The following is a 22450-nucleotide window of genomic DNA, read 5'->3' on the forward strand; positions in this document are numbered from 1 at the left end:
TCTATTCCTAGCATTAATAGAGTAAGATATTTCTTAAGTATAATGGTCTGGATATCTCAGCTTAATCCGACTGCACATTTCTTCATATCAGTAGTTTGAGTTTGGGTTATATAACATTCAGACTTCCCATATTGAGATTTTAGACATCTTGGTACAGCAGGTACCAACTGAAATTCAAGTCACCGTCTTCAAGGGTCTCTATCAAATTCAGAAACTAATGATGAAGAAAAAGGCTTCTTTCAACTTTTCTGTTGCGAGCGATACCGACTTCACAAAAATTAGATTTAAAGGCCTTACGTATCCCTAGAAAATGTTACATATAGCTATATAGACTCCTAATATTAAAGCATTCAATTTCATTTGTTGATTAATAATAACATATTATGAAAATAGCACAGCAACATTTTTACATCTTCACAATATCCCGTTGATAGCTCACAATTTTGTTACAATTCCCTCTCCTTTTGATCCTGCATTGTGCTACTGCTACTAAGTTCAAAGCATGCTTTTTTTTAAATCCATGGTGAGAACCAAAATTACAACCTATATGACCAGAAGGACAACAGATCACTGTTTTTATTTGCTGTACAAGCTTACATATAACAAACCAACCTCTAGCTTATATTTTAAGAGCAGCATTGGTCACATATATTGCTTCATCTCGATGAAAGGCACTTGAGTACGAAGTTCCAAAATTCAATCAAATATCTCCTGGGCTTCAATTATACTATGCTGACTGAGAAAAGAGGGCCAGAAAAGACTGTATAAATCAGACAAACTACATAAAAAAAAAAGAGTGGAAAACTTCAGAGAGAAAAAGATAAGCCTTACTGATCATCTTTTGTGACCCGATAATATCTCTCTGCATGTTGCCGTTGACCAATCAGTTGAGCAAATCGTTCATCATGAGTAATTACAATCAGCTGAAAATTCTCCTGGCCCTTTCTGTCCTCCATAATTCTGGACAAAGGGGGAGGGAATGATCAGTAACTATTAAAGCCACTATGTAACCGAAAAATATGAGAAGGAAAGATGAAGGTGCTCATACCTAAGGAGAGCTGCTGCGAGACTCTCAGCATTTGGGCCATCCAAATTTGTGGTTGGTTCATCTAGTGCCAAGATACCACAGTTTAGGCAAAATGTCTCAGCTAAAGCCAACCGTATGATAAGGGAAGCAAGGACCTGAAACAAACAATAACTACCATGTTGTTTCATTTCCTCAATGACGGTAGATAAGGTAGTAGTTCATGCATTACCACTTCCTCCAACTTATTTTCTCTCATCCAATGATCACTCACCTTCTGACCAGCACTACATCGTCCTCTCATTTCAAGCTCAGCATCACCAGTTTGCATGACAACCTATTTTGGATGCAAGGGGAAAAAGATAATGACATATTGCAGTTCAAAAAAGAAAATAAAAAAGCAAAAAGCAATAAATAATTAAAAGGTCCTCTACCTTGTAGCTATAAGAGCGAGTTCCAGCACCTTCAGAATCTGAATGAATACTAATATAATCTATATCCTGTCCTCTGTATGTTTGCTGCCACAACTCTCTTATAATTTTGTTTATTTCCTCCATTTTCATCGAATGGAAGCGCATGAGTGCTCTATAAACAAGAAAAAGAAAACACAATTAATTTATTGGTATCAATAACCAAGTTAATAGGCAACTGACTCCTATGTAGTAATCTTTTAAAAAAATCACTTAACTCTTAGAGAGAGGGAAAGATTCATGGTGATTCAAAATATAGTCGCTAAATCGACAATTCCAATGCAGTGCAAAATCATTAAATACAATGAAATATTAGTGACAGGTTTGACTTCCAATGTAGCCATGGGTGACTACCACCAACTTGCTATTTCTGATTGAAAGGGGATTAAAAAAATGATTTTGGTTGCCACAAGAGCTGAAGGACACGTCCCAGTAGGTTTAATTATATCAAAAGAAAGCCTTAAATATTTTGAGGGGGAAAATGAATAAGAAAGTATGAAACATAAACAAAAAAGGGACAAATATGAGGTGCCAAAACCCCCGGCAGATAACTCAGTAAATGCTGTTCAACTAAATACAATACCATGTATGTATGAGAGTGTGTGTGTGTGTTTTTCAAGTGATACCAATTTGAAGCAGTGGTCCATTAACTTTATTGCAAAAAGATCCAATTAGAAACATGCAATCATTCATACTAAAATCTGGTTAATGAAATTAGATAGAAAGAAGCCGAAAAGTAGATAAACTTGAAAGACACTAATACAAATATAATAGGAAATAACAACCAGTCTCAAGTGAAAGCAACAATTAATTAGAATATTCAGTAAAACAGACAATAAAACTCTTCACACCTAACATAAAACATTAGATTGTGGCTCACTCTTTAATACTGACTTTTTTTCATTATTTTATTTTATTTATTTTTAAGTTCGGACTTACCTCCTTGCATATGCTTTCTCAACTCGCTCTCCTCTTTTCTTCCTTTTTCCTTTTTTCTTTAAGTTTTTAGGGAAGTTATTACTTAGAGTAAAGTGTCTGTCTAAACAAACTCATGAAATTTACCTAAAATTTCACTCTTCTAATCAGAACAGCTTTTATAATCTACACTTATCAAATTATTACCAGCTAGCATATAAAGGAACCATTCTTGAACATATTGGGAAAGAATTCAAAATTTAAATTTTAACTTGGCCATGTAATTATAAAGACAACTTGAAAATTATGCAAATAGCATACTTGTCAAGTGCATTGTAATATCTGTCCAGGTCCTTGTTTGCCATCTCAGTTGTCTGTAACAAATCATTCAAGTTAACAACATAATATAACAAGTGATAAAGGTTAAATCTGCATTATATTAAAATAATTGCCACCTTAAGCTGGATTAGCTGATCAAAGTACCGCTTGTCAATGTCCTTGTATTGTGCTTGTTTAAGTTCAGCTTTATTCTTTGAAATATTACTCTGGTAAACAGACATTGTTCCTCGGCACCTGTTGATCTGTGGTGAAAGAGAAGCATCTGAAAACTCCCAGACAGATAAAGACGAACGCCTTTAAACAAAGGCTTAATGTGAAAAGGGCAAAGAATTGGAGAAGCTGAACATGTACAGTCAAAGTTTCTAAATTTAAAGAAGTGATGATTAAGCTTTTTAAAGTGTAAATTCTCCCATCTTGTTTACCAAGGAAAACTCCCCCCACAGCACTAGTACTCTTGCATTGCCAGAGGCAAAAAGGGTTCCAAAAGCACTCAACCAAGTGAAGTATGCATGTTTGCCAATGTGTATGGATGCACATACTACTAACAATTTTAGTTAACAAACTTTTAGAAGATGTGTTTAAGTTTTTATCCAATAAACTTAAAGATATATAATTTTGATTCATAAATTTAAAAGGTTCACTCCATGAGTCCATTCCATTGTCTAATTTATTTCATAGCTCAAGCCTTATCATAGAAAAGTTACAAATAGGCAACAGTAACCCTTTCTTAATTCTTTTAGAGACACATGGTTATTGTCTCTTTTCATCAAGTCAAGATACAACTCAAAAGAAAAAAAAGAAATTGCAATTGCAGAAAACAAAGAAACATTGAGTTAGGTACACCTCTTAGGTGCCTCTTACCATCAATAAAGATGCCTCACCAAATGGGGAGTGAGGTACTTTTACCATTTAGTGCCGTGGTGCTAATCTTGACCATACTAGGGCAAACATGTTTATACATCCCAATTATTGAACTTCATCTGTTCTTGATGGAAGTAGTAGACATTATTTAAGTCACGGCTGTAGAAGTAGAAAAGAAAACTAAAATGTCATCTCAATAATTAATTATTTATGGGATGAGATCATATCTAATTTCTCAATTGGACATCCTCTTTTGTTTCATTTATTTGTAGGTATGATATCTGAGTATGACCCTAGCAAGTGAGATAGGAAGCTCATAACTAGTATTTTTGAGGGCTACAAAGGTATTATTCTCCATAATAATCAACCTAGAACAACAGGGGTTTTAGGCTTCCCAAGGTTATGTTGGTGTATTTTTAACCTCAAAAGTTATGTCACATAATGAAAAACTACCTTAACTCAAAAGTTATGTCACATGAAGAAACATAGTATGACTATTGGATTATAGGTAGGTTTTTCATGTGAATTGTTATGTCTTTTAGTAAAATGACATCCAAAGGTTATCAGACAAATTGAAAAAACACCACAGCTAAAAAGTTTAATATGAAAAGTTATCATTCAAATTATAGCTCAAAGATTATGTTTTATACAATGAATGATTGCCTTTTCATAAGGTGATTATTGAAACAAGATCTTTATCCAAAAGTTATGTCTTGCAAAATGTAAATATGTCTTTTATACAAAGTGGTGCCTTAATTAAAGGGTTGTGTCCTTGAAAAAGGGATACTTGCAAGCCTTTGTAAAGGACTTGTTGCCAACTATTTTGACACATCAAAAACAAATACAAAATAAGAGTAAAAATCAAGAGCAAGAGAAGTGTAGTGTTTTGAAAATTAATATAAACACTTAAGTTCCATCAACTACAAAAACGTCCAAATTCCTTATAATTTACTTGCTGTAGAAAGTAAGCTCTAAAATCGAATAACTTGGCAAACACTCGGATGTATCTAGCGGTCTACTCTCATAAAGTGCAAGATGAAGTTAGACGTTGATTTCATTGTATCCCTAAGGCTATTCGCATTATTTCCTCTTGCATACCGAATGGCGGAGATGAAATAAGTCTTAAAGATAGCGTCTATTAAAAAAGCTCGTCTTGAAGTCAATTTTGCCAGTTCCTTGAATTCCATATAAACTCCATTTACACCAACAGGTTGTACTTTCAAAGGTTACTGGGAATGGGCAAAAAATTAGAAGGAAAAATTAGGAATTTAACCAATGATTTGGGTGCTATCTAGGTTCTCTGAACCGAACCCATGAACTGCGTTCAAAAATTTTGGGTTGACATTTGCAGGTGAACATATGTAGGTAGGATTGCAGTTTATTAAAGTAAGCAATTAGATGTTTTATTGCAATAGAATGAAATAACTTGAGTAATCTATAGTAGTATGAACTCTTAAAATTGCAAAAAGCAGAATAAAGAAGATGAATAAGGAAGGAGTATTGGCTCTTTTACAATATGCTTTTCAACTTGAGAGGTCCAATTTATGGATTGATGAACATGCCACATCATCAGACATAAGAGAACGAATATTTTCACACTGTTAAATGCTTTTCTTCCCCTGTTTCAAGCATCTTTGTTTTTTCTCTTTCTATTCTCTTTTTGTATTTGATGAAGCCAAATCCCTAACTTTGCAGATCAAGCTCTCAACCCCTCTCTTTTAATAGTTAAAGTTGTGGTCATGTAATTTTTAAAATCAAAGCAAGGGTTGATCACAACTCATAAGGTACAGCACCAAAGAAATTTGTAGATGGGATCTTGACTCATCAGCACCTATTGATCTCCGCCACAACTTTATGAACAACTACAAGCAAAATTTTTGGCTTGAACTTGAAAGCAGAAGCTGACAGTCACCTTCAAAGTTTGGTTGTGAAAGAGTGAGGGGAGACTGAGTCAAGGAGAGATAAGAAAATTGTGCTTACAGCATTTTTATTTCAATTTGCAGATGGGTAGAGACAATGAAAACTAAAACTACTGTTTCTAGATTTGTCCGTTTTTTGATTCATTTAATTTCATTTTTAGTTTTTGGCATAGTTAAAACATTAAGCAACACCTAAGCATGAATGGAGATTTCATAACAATTAAAAAAAAAACGAATTAATGAAAAGGCAGAAGTGAAAGAAAAAAAATGGAGAATAAGAAATTCCTATTAACTAATAGGAATGACTAAAGTTAAATTGCAAATGTAGTTTGACAATGTGGTATGTATGGAGCCATAAATCTCAACTTTAATAAAGGGGCACCTCATCAGTCCATAAACTTGACCTCCCCAGTTGAAAAACAAATTCGAGAGGAGTAGGATCCTAAGGAAAGTCCTTAGATTCACACCTAAGCTTCCATATCAGTCAAACCTAAGGTTGATTTGTTTTGCAAGAGGACAACTTGTTGCAATCCAACAATAGGTCTCTATTAACTAAAACAAGTTGCATGCTTATTTATAGAACTGTAGCAAAATCCTATTGCTGCAAGAACTGAGATCCGATGTAGGAAAGTGCCAAAATCAGCTCAAAGCAACTTGTAACTCATAAATATAAAGATGATAACATAAGGATAACTTAAAAACTGTTAGACCCGACATATGAAATTTTATGCAAATCTAGACATTATCAGAATATCCTTGATGCATAAAATTGAGAGCAAAAAAATAATAACAGTCTTAAAGAAACAAAATAATATGACCAATAATTTTTATTACAGCTAAAATATGATATTAAACCAGTCTAACATCAAATAAAGATCACAGGTCCAAATTTATTGGAATTTAATGCTAATTTTCCTTGACATCTTTGTTGTATGCACCAATCATCATAAGAATTTAGTTGGGGAATGTTTGGCAGGATGTCACTGTCCTTGCATGGACGTGAATCCCATATCGTCGAGATAATACTCCCAACTGGTAGAGCCACGGTCATTTATTCGAGAGAAACTTCCAGCGAGGAGTAAGCGAGGATGTCATGGTCCTAGAGAAGGGAGCCATGAACCCCACATCTGCTATGTACTAGAGTGATACTGGGGCATATAAGGATTTACACTTGTGAGGGACCTTTTGTGGGACAAAACCGTGAAGCCAATCGGCCAAAACGGATAATACCTCACAATGGTTGGTATGGACCGTGACACGGGCTAGAACAGCTCCACAATCACTTTCTCAACTATTGTACTCTCAGAATCTTCCAAGTTAGTTAAGCATAGTATGTCATAGTCTTTACAGTCAAACTTGGAAACATTATTTTCCTCATTATGCTACAAACTTATGATGGATTGACAGGTCAGAAAGCAAAAAGGAAAGCTATCAAAAAATCAAGTTGAAATAAAATTTAAAGTTATAAGAAGTTAAGAATGACAAGAAAAGACATGATAAATGAAACCCAGAATAGTAAATCCACTACCACTCTCCCACACTTATTGAATGAATACAATAAAGAACTGGAGGTACCTATCAATTCAACAAGACAAAATTGATGGCATGCTATCCTAAGATGAAAAGCTATCTCAGAATGCACTTAATTGAAAAGGTTAACACAGAAGAATGCTAGTAAGAATCATACATACCTCTGAAAGAAGTCTCTCCCTTTCTTCTGAGATTTTTCGCAATTCACCTTCAAATTTGGAAATACCACCAATCTCCAATGCTCTCTCTTGCAGTAAATCAATTTCACGGGTAAGTTTATCTACTTCAGCTTTTGTTTTCCTGTAATTCAAGTTATCCTCAATATTACGTCTTAATTGGTCTTGATTCCGCATCAAGTCTTTACTTTTGTTTAGCTCAGCTGAAATTTCCTGTTTTCTAGCATCACAGCTAAGAAGTTGAGATTCCATCACAGACTGCTGTTCTAGCAGTTCCTTTAACTTCTCCCCTTTATTTAAATTATAATACCTGGTGGAAGAAAACTCGATTCAAATTCAATGGCATGTAGGAGCAAGCTTTAAGTCCATGGTTAAGAAACATACCCTTTAATCTTATTATTAATTTGAGATAGTGCCTCAGCTTCGTGTTGGTATGCACTTCTACTTTTATCCTGCTGCTCATATTCCTGAGTGAGTTTTACTTTCAAACATTCATAGTCTTTCAGTAATCTTTCTTTCTCCTTGAATAAAGAGCTGAGAGCCTCTGCTAAATGCTGAAATTTCCAAGAAACATATGAGAGTTTAAAAGAAAATAGAAAGTTTGAACATAAATGCCATTAGCAACTTAATAGCACAAAGTCTTTGTTATCAAATACAGTTTTCCAAAGAAAAATACAGGTAAATTTTTAGGTCAAATTATTTCCAGAATCAATCCAGAGAAACATTTACTTGACAGAATTCATTGAAATGGAAAATAAAACTATAATGATGATTTACTAGAGAAACAAAATTTGCTGCCAGCCCACCCACTGCCAAGGAGAGAGAAGTCCCAAAAGTTCAAGGTAGTAACAGATGGATCAAACTACACATATTTTGCCATCACTGCTACCATATTTTTAAGTTCAGAATTGATACTTTACAGGACCAGTTATCACAGCAAGAAGTATTATAGCTACTAATTTGAGAGACAAAGCTTGAATCCACTCTATTTCTTACTCACCTACCTACCTTGTATTCATGCAGAATAACCAATACTTCACCTAAATGTAAGGCCAGAATGAAGCAAATGAAGATTAGCAAGTGGGATATAGAGAAGAAAGCTTGAAACTAAATAGAATTGCAATTTTTTATAAAATAATATTCACAAATTTCCTGTCCATGATGAAAATCTACTTTCAAGTAGTCAGAGACAAAACATGAGCACCCTTACTGAATCCAACCCTAAAGATTACCTACAGAAATAAGCTCACACAGCTCTCAAATACCTACATTAGCATGGCATCAGTGAAGATATAATCCGTTGGAACCTGATTGCAGAGGCTATGTGCACACACAGCAATATCAGCTTCTAAACCCCACAGAATGGTTTGATCTGAAGTTCCTAGACCTTCTGTTATGATGGCCAAGAGCTTCAACCAAAATCTCTACACTAATGGAATTTAAATGAAACTGATTCCAAATACAGTTGTCTTTATTTCCATCGATGGTATAATTTGAAACTGTCAGCATATTAAAAATTTGGAGGTTCTAACTGAAACTATAGATTCAAATATGTTCACTGGTAGAACAGGCGATTTAACATACTCAAGCTACATTATAACAGTAAGAAGAAATCCTAAGCACAATACACATAGGATTTTGAGTTTTGTAGGAAAAATGATCTCATCCAAGCTCAAAATAGTAAAATAGTAATCAGAGAGAAAGATTGATATACCTATGTGCCCTAATATATTATTGCAACACTAAGCAAATATCGACAGCAAGAAAAAACATATATATACTAGCACAAGATACTAATTCCAAGTTAAGTAACATCAGCTAAATGTCTTGAGAGATTATCAACCTTCTCCTCAAGATCAAGTTGACTTTTCTCCTCAGCCAAGTGCTCTAACTCTTCTTCCGCCTTTTTGAAATCACGCAATGTGTTAGCCACCTCAACCTTTTTCTCCCTTATATCATGCCACCGCAGTTGAATGCTTGACAAATCCTTTTCCATGAATATCTGCTCATCCCTTAACTTCTCCACTTCATTATGTAAAACATCCCTGGTTGCAAAAGAGAAGGATAAGACAAGAAAAAAGGGAAATGGAAGTGGGAAAAAGAATATAAACTGAAATAATCAGAATAAAAGAATGAGCTGATAAATGAGAATTGCTAAATACCGATAAGAAGTCAATAAAAATATATTGCCTATAGAATAAACTTTGAAACTAAAATACTTATCACAAGGTTAGGTTAGAAAAGACAATGGTTGTTACCTGGTGCTTTGCAAACCGTTTAGCTCCAATTGGATCTCTTCCATAGTTCTGGTGCCTTGCCCTCTAAAATCAAACTTATATTCCAAACCTTCAACTTGTGCTTGCAAACTTTGAATTTCTTGGAAGATCCTGTCAGCAGTTTCAATAGGCTCTACCAAGGTCTCAATTGAATCCTTATCGGTCTTTACTTGGGCTAAAACACCAAACACCTAATAGCAGCAATAACAAAAATAATGCATTGTCAAAACTAAATAATCATCATGAAACATTCTTTTCTCACTCTTTTTTTGTTAAAAATGTTATACTATAATACCTTATCAGAAATTATTTTTAAATGCAGAGTTAAGAAATCAAAATTCATTAATTGCTTCTTTGGCACTTTGTATTGACAAGTTATACACATAGACTGAAACTTAGGAAAGATAGAAAGGAAAAAACAGTGCCAAAGATGAAACAAGAATATTCTTCTATATTGAAAGGTCAATTTTCAAAGCCTCATCTGAACTACTTTTGGCAGGGATGAAATAAATATCTTCCCTTCTAGAGGCAATTGTGCCAACTTTTATTGTGTTGACTTACATCATCTCATCCCATCTTGTTCCCCTTAGGTTGTCGGTAAGTGAATTAGCAACTTCCAATAACAACAAAGACTAACATAAAATGATGTATAGTCTTCATTCCAAGATGGCAAGTTATTTTTAATAATTGAAAATAGATTTTCCAATCCTAAAAGAATAATTTTCCATTAATTTATTTTTCATGATGCACAAATACAGGAAAGTGAGGAAAATAGTCTCATGTAAGCCATTTTCTTGAATACATACAGACCTCAAAAAGACTTGAAGTTAAAGGCACTAGTATGACCACTGATCATATGCTCAAAGTAAGCATTTACTAATTAGTTTGCCACAACCATTTAAAATGGGCAATTAGTTACTAAGGAGTTTTTCTGTTTTCTGTTTCCTGCTTGAAACATGTTTTTGCATGCAACATGTAAGCAACAAAAAGAAAGTGGAAAACCCATAAGCCACATCAGCATTAATCACATACATAGGACTACTTCACCCTTCCATAAAATGCTGGCTAAACAGAGAATGTGATATAGAACCATGAGAGAAGTGATGCCACAAAATGTGATTTTCCTTTTTTTTATCTTTAACAATAAATCATAGCATTACTCACATAACTAAAGTCATATCTAGTGAACAGATACATACATCATAATGGGCCTGAGACTTTTGATCCAGCTCTTCAGTAAGCTTGTGCAAAGTTTTCTCAGCAAGAGGAATTGTCTCCTTTCCAATTTTAACATATTCCTCATAAACCATGCGAAGGTTGTCCAACTGCTGAAAATGAGACTCAGCATTTGACGATTCCATTGCCAACACTTTCATATGTTCAGCCGAACTTGCTGCCTTGACTCTTTGCTGTGATTTAGAAGAAAATACAACACAATTTAGAAAAAGTTAAAGGAACTTTATGCTGACTAATCTATAGACACCAAAGTTAAATATAAATATCAGGGAAAATCACATAAAGCATGCAGACAATTTTAAGTGGATCAATAAATATATTAAAGAAAAGATTAATGATAAGCTTTTGGGAAACCTATACAAAAAATATCACAACCTTCTTAACAAATTCATCTTCCTCTTCAGCAGAAAAAGGGCGCTCACAGCACGGGCAAATATGATGAGCACGGGCAACTCTTTCAAATGGATCAAACATTTGCCTCATGCCATCCGCAATGTTGAATTTGCTGCAGGCAATGATCCAGATAATTACTAGCATGTCACAAATTTGACAAATGACAAAATATTGTTTCCAAAGTCAAGAGCAAGAACCTTTTATGGATATCTTTTTTCTCCTTAGCAGTCTCCAAGAAGTTGGGATAGGAATCAATGGTAAAAGATTGTTGATCTAAAGAATTTAGTCTGGCTTCAAGAAATCTCTTCCTTGCTGAATTTAAATGACATAAAAGAACACACAAAAAAATGTAGTATGAGTAGACAACCTTGCGATCTCACATTGATAGGTAGTTATATAAATTGTGTGCTCTTTCAAAGTCAAAGGCTAAGGTCATGGACACTTCATCCGTAAAGAAGTCCTTCCGGTCTGGGGAAGGTGTCTTTGGTAGTTAGTAAGTCACTGGTATAGTATTTATCAAGATAATTAAATTTTATGTGTTCAAAGGTACTCTTTAATTTCTGTGTTGCAGGAATGGACCTCAGTCATTATCCCTTGGGTTTTATCGTGTTTGGTGAAGTTATTTGCCCTTTTGTATGGCCTTTAGCTTAACGAATTTAGGTGTTGTTCCTATGTATAAAGATTTTAAACATCCAAGTCCAAGTAGGACAAATTTGGTTTTGCTTATTATATTTCTTTCTATTGCCAAACTCAGTAGACTTGATTTTTTGCTAAGGATCTTAATTATTTGAGTATCATTGCAAACTTGTTATTGAGTGATTGAAATGTTTCCTCCTTCATTCTCCTCTCTAAACTGCTATAGCACATTATATGCTGATCATAGCATAGGAATGATACTCGTAAACTTGTTACATTGTATTTTGATGCTAACCAGCAATCGTTTCCCCTCAATTCCAGCTTTCTTTTGAAATCAAATCTCAATTTCTTGAAACTCTAAATTACGAATCAGATTTAACATGCTTTTACATGAATGCTAAATCTGCGCCGTAGTAACAACCTTACAGAACAAAATTAGAACAAGAAAATTGATATCATTAAACACTAGATAACTATGTAAATAAAAGCCATGAGTGCTACTTACAGTCCATATCCTTGTGATGTTTGGATAAGTTATTATTAATTTCTTCTATTTTCATCTGTAACATATTTACTTCCTTCTCAGCTTCACTGGATTTTGTGCTCAATTCATCAAACTCCATTTGAAGAGACCTGAAATAAGAATAGCTCAAATTGAATCACCTACAAATATATGAAAGTATGAAAAAGCAAAATTTACAGACACCCATGAATATGATGCGGAAGGATAAATCATATAAGGAGAACTTGAAGAATTAAAAACAGTTAGTGTCAAAAACAAACCAAAAGGAAAGAAACTAAATTAGAACGATTGCAGAACATATGGATGCCAAATTTCCCAAGGAACATCAACAATCACAAATATCACCACATATGTTTGCAAATTGTCACTATATGATGAATTAAATGTCTGGTATTCTACAGAAAATTAAATGTTAAAACAGATTTTGATTGGTATTTTTCCCTTTCTAAAGAGATGACGCAAATGAATTTTATGTTTAATCAGAGTTGAAAAGAAGAAGGCATAGAAGAAATTCTTCTAATTAAAACATAAGGGTAATGTAATCAAACAATTACAATTGTGAAACAATTTTGACCAAATATATAAGGTTGCTGGATATTTCAGCAGTTTTATTATGAAACCAAAATTGAAAAATGTTATATCATAGAATTTTTAATTGGTATTTTAATAATAAAAAATATTTAATACATTTTTAAACAACTTACACCATACTTCAAGTGTGCAATCACACTTCCAAGTTGTGATATAAATAATTAAATTTTCAAGGACAGAGTTACATCGAAGAAGCATTTAGTATCTATCACCCTCTATGATGGAGGATTATTCTTGATGTACAGTGATCTTACATCATCAATATAAGATCACTGGTGACTTTGTAGAACCTCATTTCGAACAAAATTTTAATATTAGAATATTACGGTAAAAAGAGTGCTTCACTTCTTTAATAACATAATCACCTATAATGTAAAGGATATCATGTGTGCATATATCTGTATATAACCTAGGAGCATATAATTATATATTTACATCAATACAAGTATTTCTATATTCAATATCCATGTTGACTTTGCATGAAATTTTAGAAAATTTTTTTACCCTAAGGTATTTTATACTAAATTAAGAATTTTTCATAATCCAATGTTCAATTGCTTTTAATGTCAAAATTTTACCCTATTCATTTATTTATAATAAAATATACAATATGTATATATATTAATATATCAGGGAAATTTGTCTAAAATTCACCATCAAATGGGCAATCCAACATCATTGAAATAATGGAAGTGGATGGAATCATCCCATTGAATGATGACACAACTGAGCTCGGTGATGTAAAATCACTACCATGTAGAGTTACCAAGGTGACACTAACTGATCCCATCACGAAAAGATCAATCATCATTACACTTATCACTCTCGATCATCACCCTTATCACTCTCAATCATCACCAATACCAACACCCTCAAAGATTTTCCTTCACGATAGTTTGGTACAGAATGAATTAAGAAGTGCTTTTGTTCAACCAACCTTAAAGCTTTGGTAATTTCCCTTTTCAAATCTTTGTCAGTAGGAACCCTCCCTTTTAGCACTCCTCTTATCCTGTCCTTGTACTCATCAATTCTGGAAAAAGTAAACAAAAATAAAGCCATTAGTTTCAACATGACAAAGGAATAGACCAAAAATCAACTTAGAATGAGGCTTATGAAAGGTAAAGCAGATTTACATCTTTTTGTGTTGTTTCTTCTTATTCTCCAATTCACTCTTCTTTATAGATAGTAGTGTTCTGTCCTCAGCATCGCCAGCAATGATGTCTCTCTCACGATTAAGAACCTTAATCTTTTGATCTATGTCATATACCTCATGCTGCTTTTGACGTATGTTTGCATCAAAGTTCCGTTCATCAAGTTGTTTTTTCTTTCTGTCAATCTCAATTTGCTGCCAACAGCAAAATTAAGAGAATCGTTACTTTTCATATGGCTGATAAATATTCACTACGATGAGGTTTTTGAATCCAAAGCAAGGCCATACTCACCATGTTCTTTTCTCTTTCATCAATGCGAGAAAGATTGACATCAGAAATTTGAAGTTCAAGTGAATCACGATCAATTTTCTTCTCTTCCAAACGTTTCAAAATAGAACTCTGAAGCTTATCACATGTTAAATATGAGAACCAGGGAAGTTGGAAAGTTACATAGCATGCATTCTCAGAGACAGACCTTGATTTCTAATTTAGCCTTCTTCTGAGCCTCAGTACTGTTCCAACGGTCATTTGCACCCATGTAGCAATCCCATGCACTCTTTAGTTTCATTTCATTTGATTTCTGAAATTACAGTAAGTAATACTTAGAAGTAAGACCATTTGAAATGAAGCCATTTTGGTATTGGTGAAAATAATCTCAATTTCCGAAGTACATCAATGAAAATTATATCATGTTATACATAATTTGATCTCCAGTAATTGGGTAACAATAACAACTGCACACATCTAGGCAGAGGGAAGATGCATTACTTCATAACAACACAAAAACTACCTTTTTCTCATCCAAATCTTTATCAAGCTCCATTAACCTCACTTCTATTTGATTTGTGAGATTCAAAGCAACTTCATCACTGAAGGGGCTATTTGGAATAGACCCTAAATTGAGCTTTACATATAATCCTCGAATCGCGGAATCCCTTTCGTCTTTCAACACCACAAGATTCTGAAAGAAAAAGTAAAAAAGTTAACCATAATCAAATTCACACAATGAACAGCTTATGATTATAATCTTTAAAAGATGTGCTGTTCCTTTTGCATCACCTCAGCATCCCTCTGAAGCTTGCCAATCTCCCCAATATATGTCTCTAATTTCCTCCGGTAAGCAGAACTCTCATTGTTCAAATCCTGCTGGTTGCTCTCCATTTTCTGAATTTTATTTTCCAATAACATGATCCTTTCATCAAACTTGGTTTTCCATTCCATCAATTCTTCATCAGTATCTAACAATACAACACAGGAAAATATCTGCTGCTTAAACATATAAATTTACAAGAGTGATTCCATAAATGCGGAATTTACATAACTCCCACACAGAAAAAAAAAAAAAAGAAAAGTAAAGAATCCTGCTTCTGTTATTGAATTGACAAACCTTCATTTTCCTCAGCAAGAGCTGCATATTGTTTCTGCTGCTCCTTGAACAAAGTGCTCCTTTCAGCAGTCTTAGTTGATTTCTGGTCCTCTAGCTTTCGTAGATCTTTCAATGTTGCTTCAGCATTATGAATCTTAGCATCCAGGTTATCAATGTTTTTTTCCAAGTCCTGTATTTGGCTTTTCAAAGATTCTGTTTTTTCTTGATCTTGAGCAATGCTTTCTCGAAGCTGTATAACAAACCATATCAAGAAAAATCCTTTAAGTTAAGGTTCATAAGATGTTCAATGTTAGGGTAATTATAAACCCAAACCCTACTGTAAACAGATGGGTTAGATCCTTGTAAACATATCAAATATCAGATTAGCTTTCGCAGATCTTTCAATGTTGCTTCAGCATTATGAATCTTAGCATCGAGGTTATCAATTTTTTTTCCAAGTCCTGTATTTGGCTTTTCAAAGATTCAGTTTTTTCTTGATCTTGAGCAATGCTTTCTCAAAGCTGTATAAAGAACCATATCAAGAAAAATCCTTTAAGTTAAGGTTCATAAGATGTTCAATATTAGGGTAATTATAAACCCAAACCCTACTGTAAACAGATGGGTTAGATCCCTGTAAACATATCAAATATCAGATTAGCGCCATATTTCCAGTATCTACTTTTCCCCTTGACTTTGCTAACCTTACCAACTTCAGAAACACTCACCCACTTCCACGCATATTCTTTTTTTTTTCACATTTACGGCACATTAAGAAGGAAAATCTAGGCCTTAGAAATACAATGGGAAAGTGTAATATGAATGTATGTTTCTGTGTCTCACAAGGACAGAAGTTTAGCTTCACCACATCTAAAACAAAGACAAAGAAACTAGAATGCTAAAACAATGAGCAAACATGCATGAAGTTCCAATGTCATCAAATTATCAAATAAGAAATCAACATGATTAAGGCAAAAACCAAGAAATTAAACCATCAGTTCATACACAGTAAAGCCAATGAAATGACTTCTTACTTTTGATTCATTATAGCCTTCAAGAGAATGGACACAATGCATGCATATCAACACCCACAGGACAAAGCAGCGGGGGACTCAGTTACAGAAACAGCAGAAAATAAGGCATCAATAGCAATATAAGTTGCCAAGAACTTCATGAGGTTAGCCTACAATATTTGCTAAGATATCAACACATAAAGCTCAAAGTCTGGAGTATCGGTACAGCCTATGGCTCTAATAAAGTACAAAAATAAAGCAAATATCATGCATCTCCTCCATATGGTTTATTTCAAGACAAAAATAAAAAGGACAGATTAGTCGAGTATATGTGAATAATATAGGCAAAGAGGCTTACATACAGATGAGATAAAAAAAAGGTCTCGAGAAATTATAACTGACAGATTGCCTAAAAGTTTTGTAACTATTAAAGTTATTCAACTGAAGATATAGATTGTATCCAAATGACCACCTGCAAATGTTCTAGAAAATATAACTGATGGCAAAGGATATTTTGGATTAGGGATGCTAAGTAGACTCATACTTTGCTTTTCTCAGTCATCCACAATATCCCAAAAAATATCGCAAAGACACTCACAGGATAATCTTCACAATACCTCATCAAATGGTACTTCCTTCTACAATAACATACCAAAATTGATTAGCAATGATTTTCTCATCACTCATGTTACCATCAGTCATGATAGCTAGAAGTCTCTCCACCCAAGGATAGAGCTAGTTATTCTGAACTCCAAAGGAACTGACAGTTTCCAGGATCAAACTTGCTCTCATACAAATTGATGTAACTACTGGAATAAGGTCAGATTATTAAAGGATGTAAACAAAAATTGGGAATAAGAATAAAGAAGCAAAGAAACAGAAATCTAAAAGAAGAAAATGGTAAAAACTTCAAACACTTCAACTAGAATTAAATGAAACAGGGAGAAACATGATTTAAACAGAGGAAATGATGCTTGAATGATTTGATACATTTAAAGTTTGTTTGATTTGATACATTTAAAGTTTGTTGTCCCTGCTACATCCCTAATTTAAAACCTTGTTTGGATTTATAAGTTATAACTTATAACAACAAATGCTCCAAAAAAAAAAAATAACCCAATCAAGGTCAAATCCTTTATATAGGATTAGATGAAACCAGCAGAACGTGAGGATAAACAGACAAAATTACTCTTCAATGATTTTAATTCATTCAAAATGCTGCTTTGAAATCACTCTATCATCAAATCCCATGCTAGAATTAAAACGAACATAAAATTGCAAATATTACCTTTTAAAACAGATCTAAACCTTCAAAAAAATTTGAAACAAATTTCTAATGAAATGATACAAAGTGAATATCAGATATAATTTTCATATATACAAACATCAATCTTCTAGTTTCTAGAAGGGAAAAGAGTGAAGGAGAAGGAGAAGGAGAAGGAGAAAGATAACAGCTATGGAGAAAATCCTCTTTCAATTTCAATCAATCCAAAATCTGAATAATACCATGCAAACTAAAGTATTCATAAACTCAACCAATAAAACCCTAATCTAAACATGAAAAGGAGAGAACCTTAATTTTAAATCAAAGTCTAATAATGCACTGATAATTTCCTTATAATTTTTCATAAAAGATGATTTGTCATGGTGTGAATATGTAGATTATATCACTTAAGGACAAAGATCCTCTGTGTTTTTCACTAAAATAAAAACGAGTTCTTCCAACCCATACACTTTTGGTTAATAAAATTGACCAGCGTCATTAGACACTTGCAAAACACAATCAGTCGTTTGATCAATGATAGAAAACAGTATGAGTATGTTATATGGCTTACGCCATGATGTAGGCCTTGAGAACATATAATTTGCTATTTAAAATGAGAAATGAACTACACCGCCTGAACAGAAATTATAAACACATATGGGATGGAAGGAAGAAGAAGAAACTGAGTTAAAAATAATGTGAAAAAAAAAGAAACAAAAACTATATCCACCTTATATGCAGCATCTTTCAAGGTCTGCAAGTGCTCCAGTTTTAGCTTGTAAGCCTTTACCTCTTGAGCCTGATCCTTGTGAAGTTTTTTGATGACCTCCAAGGCTTTTGTATATCTGTTTCCAGGCAGCCATTAGAAGAAGTGTTAAAGAATATCCTAAAACAATCAAGACAAATCTATATTTTGTGGATAAGTAAGCAAATTAGAAATTGTTGTGAGGAACTGTAAATGTACTTCAGATAAATAAACAAAAACCATTCAAGGAAATCCACTATGCTTTATTAACTCAAGCAGGTGTAACAGACATTAAATGATATCCAGATTTCTAATATATAAACACTCTATCCTACAACACAAAAAATACCTAAATATCAAAATTCTGATTCAATCCTACCAAGACTGGTATTAAATGCCTCATCATGTTTGATGAAAATTCTGAACTTGCAAGAAAGAACTCAAGGAGAAAATTACTGTTTGTCACCATCTTAGTAAACATTTTTGCTCCTGGAACACTGTCACTCTTGCATTGCAAGATTTTCTCTGAACCATTCTGGAGATTGACTATATCATAAAATGAGCCCAATATCCATATAATTCAAGTCTAACCTTTCTTTGGTATGGCGAACATTATTTATAGATACTGTAACTTTCAACAAAATAAAATGAGAAGACTTATGAAATAAGTATATAACCAAAATAGAGACCATGCACAGAAGGATTTATCCGGAAAAAAAGAAGGTTCTGAAAATTTAAATGTGCCAAATAGCCAACAAATGTACTGCTGGTTGCACAACAAGTAGAATCTAAACAATACGATGAAATCTCAGAAATAATCTAATGTTCATGCTTTTCAAAAAGGAACTCCTGCTAAGAAGCACAAACAACTCCTACCTAGCCCAACCCTGCCCCCTCATCCCAGAAAAATAAAATAAAAGCACAAAAATCAAAGAATTTTGGCCCAAAATCGGTGCCTTCGTCATCAAAATGCTTCAAATCAAATAGAATGTTTTCAAAGATCTAGAATTGAAGTCTTAAATGGCAAGTTTCAGCAGAAAGCCAAACATAAAAGAAATGATTTTATGCAAACAAAGAACCCATATTGCTGCCAACTCAGCAATACAAACAAATCATAAAGCAGCAAAACACATGGTGACGAACATTATAAAGAGATGTGCATTACTCATAAAACTTTTACTTTCTAGGGGGCACAAGTATATTAAGAGAATTCAAGAGATGAGAGAAGCAAATCTTTGAATCCTGGCTTGTGACTTGGGATAAGAATTTGTCAATACAAGTACATAGGGACAGAAGGGTGTTTCTGTACAATAGACATGCTAAAAAATCCAAAAACAGTGATAAAAAGCATAGTTGCACAAACAACAGGTAGCAGGTAGTACACAACTGATCTCAATATTAAGGAGGAAATGCATTTTAAGGGAAAAAAAAAAAAACAGCATACCTGGTAGCAGAGAAGATATCATCAAACTTCTTTTTTAAAGTCGAAGGATCTTGTAAAGGCCAATTGGCCTCATCTTGGTGTACAAATATCACATTTTCCAGAATAGCTTTTGAGACACCCATTAAAGCTGGTATTTCTCGGTCCATGTCGGCACATCTATAGCTGAGGCAAACTTTCTGCAGTCCACAAACAAACAAGAAAGATTAAAAAGTGCAACCAGTGTTAGATTCATACAAAATCATGCAAGCTCCACATAAAGATTGATACTAATGTAGCAAATACAACCACACTACAATTCTTGCGGAGTGTATCTAAGCAACATGAATTCGCTCAAGACTCTGAATAAAGGCTAACTCACTCAAAAGAAAAACTTCATGCAGTAACCACCAAAATATTCCTTTGATGTTCCGACTAACCCAACCATGAAGATCTCCAGCTCAGAGCCAAAGTTATTTATTTTTCACTCAACCACATAACTCACTCAAGGTTAATGGAACCATGCACTCGCGAGTCCTTCATGATACACAACAATAATGTCCAAATAATGACAGAACTTTGCATTAAAAAAGGATGTATATATTAATGCGTTTTACCATTATTCATAATTATCAGGAGCCCATTTAAACTCATCCCAGATATTGATAATTAATCAAACAGGTTATTCTTTTGATCATGCATATTCTAATGACAAAAGAAATGTGCTTCTCATATAGCAATAAAAAATAAAATCTCCTCATTTAAAAATTAAAAAAAAATTAGGCTGGAACTCACATGTCAATTTCCCAAAGACAGAATAGTAATCTATAACAAAGAGCTCAAAGAGTCCATGTTCCAAAGCTCTTGTAGAACACATGAAGTTTCACTAGGATTACGATGATATTCATGACATTATGTTATTATGAGTCTGCAACAGTGCTCCTTATATTACATCAAAAACATAAGGGCATTTAGTTGTAAGAACTTAATATATATTAGAAATCTTTACTATAATAAGATAAGACAATAAAAATGAATTTATTTAAAACAAGTAAGATCACTCAAAAGAATGTTCTCTTTCACCTCTCCAGTGTGAGGATTTATTGTTTGAAGCACGCTCTCTATTGCTTTATACTCCATCTTAGACGCCTTCTGCGTCAATTGGAATGACCTTATACACACCACATCTTTTCCCGCTGCTGTCTTGAACCGCAGCTTAATTTGCCCCTTTGTCTCCGTCTCCCCTGCAACCTACGTAAAAGTAAATATGCCCTACTATAATCCCTTCAACTCTGGAAATTATAAAACAAAAACGAGTCTACCACATAGTTTACTTATACTTGGTTTGACTGTTACTTCTGCTACTCGCTTATTCACTTTTTACATTTTACTTCCTCAAAAGTTTCAAAAAAGCAAAATAATACTTAATTGAAGATGAGTAAATGGCTAGAGTTTAACACATAATGAAACACATTTGTTCCTATGGAAATTCAAATCATGCATTTTGCAATCATCAAAAGTTAAAAATTTTAATTCTTCAAAAATATTATTTGCTTTTATATCGAAATGACCCTTTGAAAAGAAAAAAAAAAAAGTGGAGATGGGTACCTTGGGATCATGAATGAAACTATGACCAGACCTTGCATTTGGAGGCAACTCCCCAGTACAAGAAAGCTTCAAGCACTCGATAATTGTCTGCAAACCACCACACCACACAACCCCCCCCCCCCNCCCTCCCCCACCCCCACCCCCCCCCCCCCCCTCCCCCCCCCCACCCCCCCCCCCCCACCCCCCCCGCCAAGAAAAAAAAGGGAAAACCATTAAAAGAAAGCTATATAAAGAAGCAATAGATTAAAAAAGGGAGTGGGGAATTACGGTTTTGCCAGCGCCATTGGAGCCGACGATTAGGGTTAAGGGTTTAAAGAAGGTAATGACGTTTTTGTTCTCCGGGTCGAAACTCCGGATTCCTTTTATCAACATTTTATCCACCGTGCTCATCTTTTGTTTTTCCTTTTTGCTGTTTCTTCTTTAGTAAATTCTGGGCTGTGTGCTACTGAAGATGAAGCAAAACCATGAAAAATGACAAAAAAAAAAAAAGGGGTTTCATACAGAATTGGTTTCTGATTCTAGTGGAGAGGTTTAAGCAGAAGAAGAGAGTGGAAATAGAGCTGGGTTGAAGAGGAAAGGAATTAGAGGGAAAAAAATGGGCATTTTGACTCTCTTCTTTGGAAGCTAGTCCAAAGAGCAGGCAGGCTATTTTTGGGTATCCACCATCAATTTTTTTTTACCTCATATTTTATACACTTATTTTTTCTCATTAGTTTATAAATAAGCTAAAAATTATGTTACATTATTATTTTTTTTTTGTCAATAAGCTATTTTGATTTTTTTATTGTATTCTTTTAACTATTTATTTGTTATCCAAAGTATTTGTTATAGTACAATGATATTATAGACATTTTCCATGTTAAGTGGAATAAATGGTATAAAAAGCTAATAATACTTAAGACTTTTAATGTTGCATAAGTTGTTGGGATACATTGTAATGTTAAATGATTAATAGTAAACTTACAAAGATTATTTATTCCCCTTGTTTGACAATGGG

The 22450-nt window shown here is 33.7% G+C and overlaps 1 protein-coding gene across 2 annotated transcripts; it reads right to left on the reverse strand.

Annotated features, from left to right (window-relative positions):
* Window positions 342-22125, reverse strand: LOC18602645 (DNA repair protein RAD50). Of its 2 annotated transcripts, XM_007034158.2 has the most exons (27): window positions 21721-22123; window positions 21454-21540; window positions 20929-21096; window positions 19870-20045; window positions 18411-18525; window positions 15428-15656; window positions 15100-15278; window positions 14831-15001; window positions 14516-14620; window positions 14332-14439; window positions 14023-14234; window positions 13827-13919; window positions 12281-12408; window positions 11337-11451; window positions 11122-11251; window positions 10710-10919; window positions 9493-9701; window positions 9078-9279; window positions 7619-7788; window positions 7220-7544; window positions 2865-2990; window positions 2731-2783; window positions 1459-1609; window positions 1299-1361; window positions 1049-1182; window positions 832-960; window positions 342-736 (listed from the first exon to the last, which is right to left on the reverse strand). In XM_007034158.2, exons 1-27 carry the CDS (start codon window positions 21841-21843, stop codon window positions 697-699), a joined length of 3951 nt encoding a protein of 1316 aa, XP_007034220.2. In that variant the 5' UTR covers window positions 21844-22123; the 3' UTR covers window positions 342-696. The 2 variants fall into 2 exon arrangements, with proteins under 2 accessions (XP_007034220.2, XP_017974947.1); XM_018119458.1 differs by lacking the exons at window positions 342-736; window positions 832-960; window positions 1049-1182; ... (2 more) ...; window positions 2731-2783; window positions 2865-2990 and adding an exon at window positions 3657-3768 and having other exon boundaries at window positions 21721-22125.

This window comes from Theobroma cacao, chromosome 4 (genome assembly GCF_000208745.1).
Source record: "Theobroma cacao cultivar B97-61/B2 chromosome 4, Criollo_cocoa_genome_V2, whole genome shotgun sequence".
NCBI lineage: Eukaryota > Viridiplantae > Streptophyta > Magnoliopsida > Malvales > Malvaceae > Theobroma > Theobroma cacao.

Coding starts and splice junctions, on each gene's coding strand:
- LOC18602645 (XM_007034158.2), bottom strand. CDS start 21,843: ATGAGCACGGTGGATAAAATGTTGATAAAAGGAATCCGGAGTTTCGAC. Junction 21,097..21,453: donor GTTTCATTCATGATCCCAAG/GTACCCATCTCC, acceptor ACTTTTACGTAG/GTTGCAGGGGAGACGGAGAC. Junction 13,920..14,022: donor AAGAAACAACACAAAAAGAT/GTAAATCTGCTT, acceptor TACTTTTTCCAG/AATTGATGAGTACAAGGACA.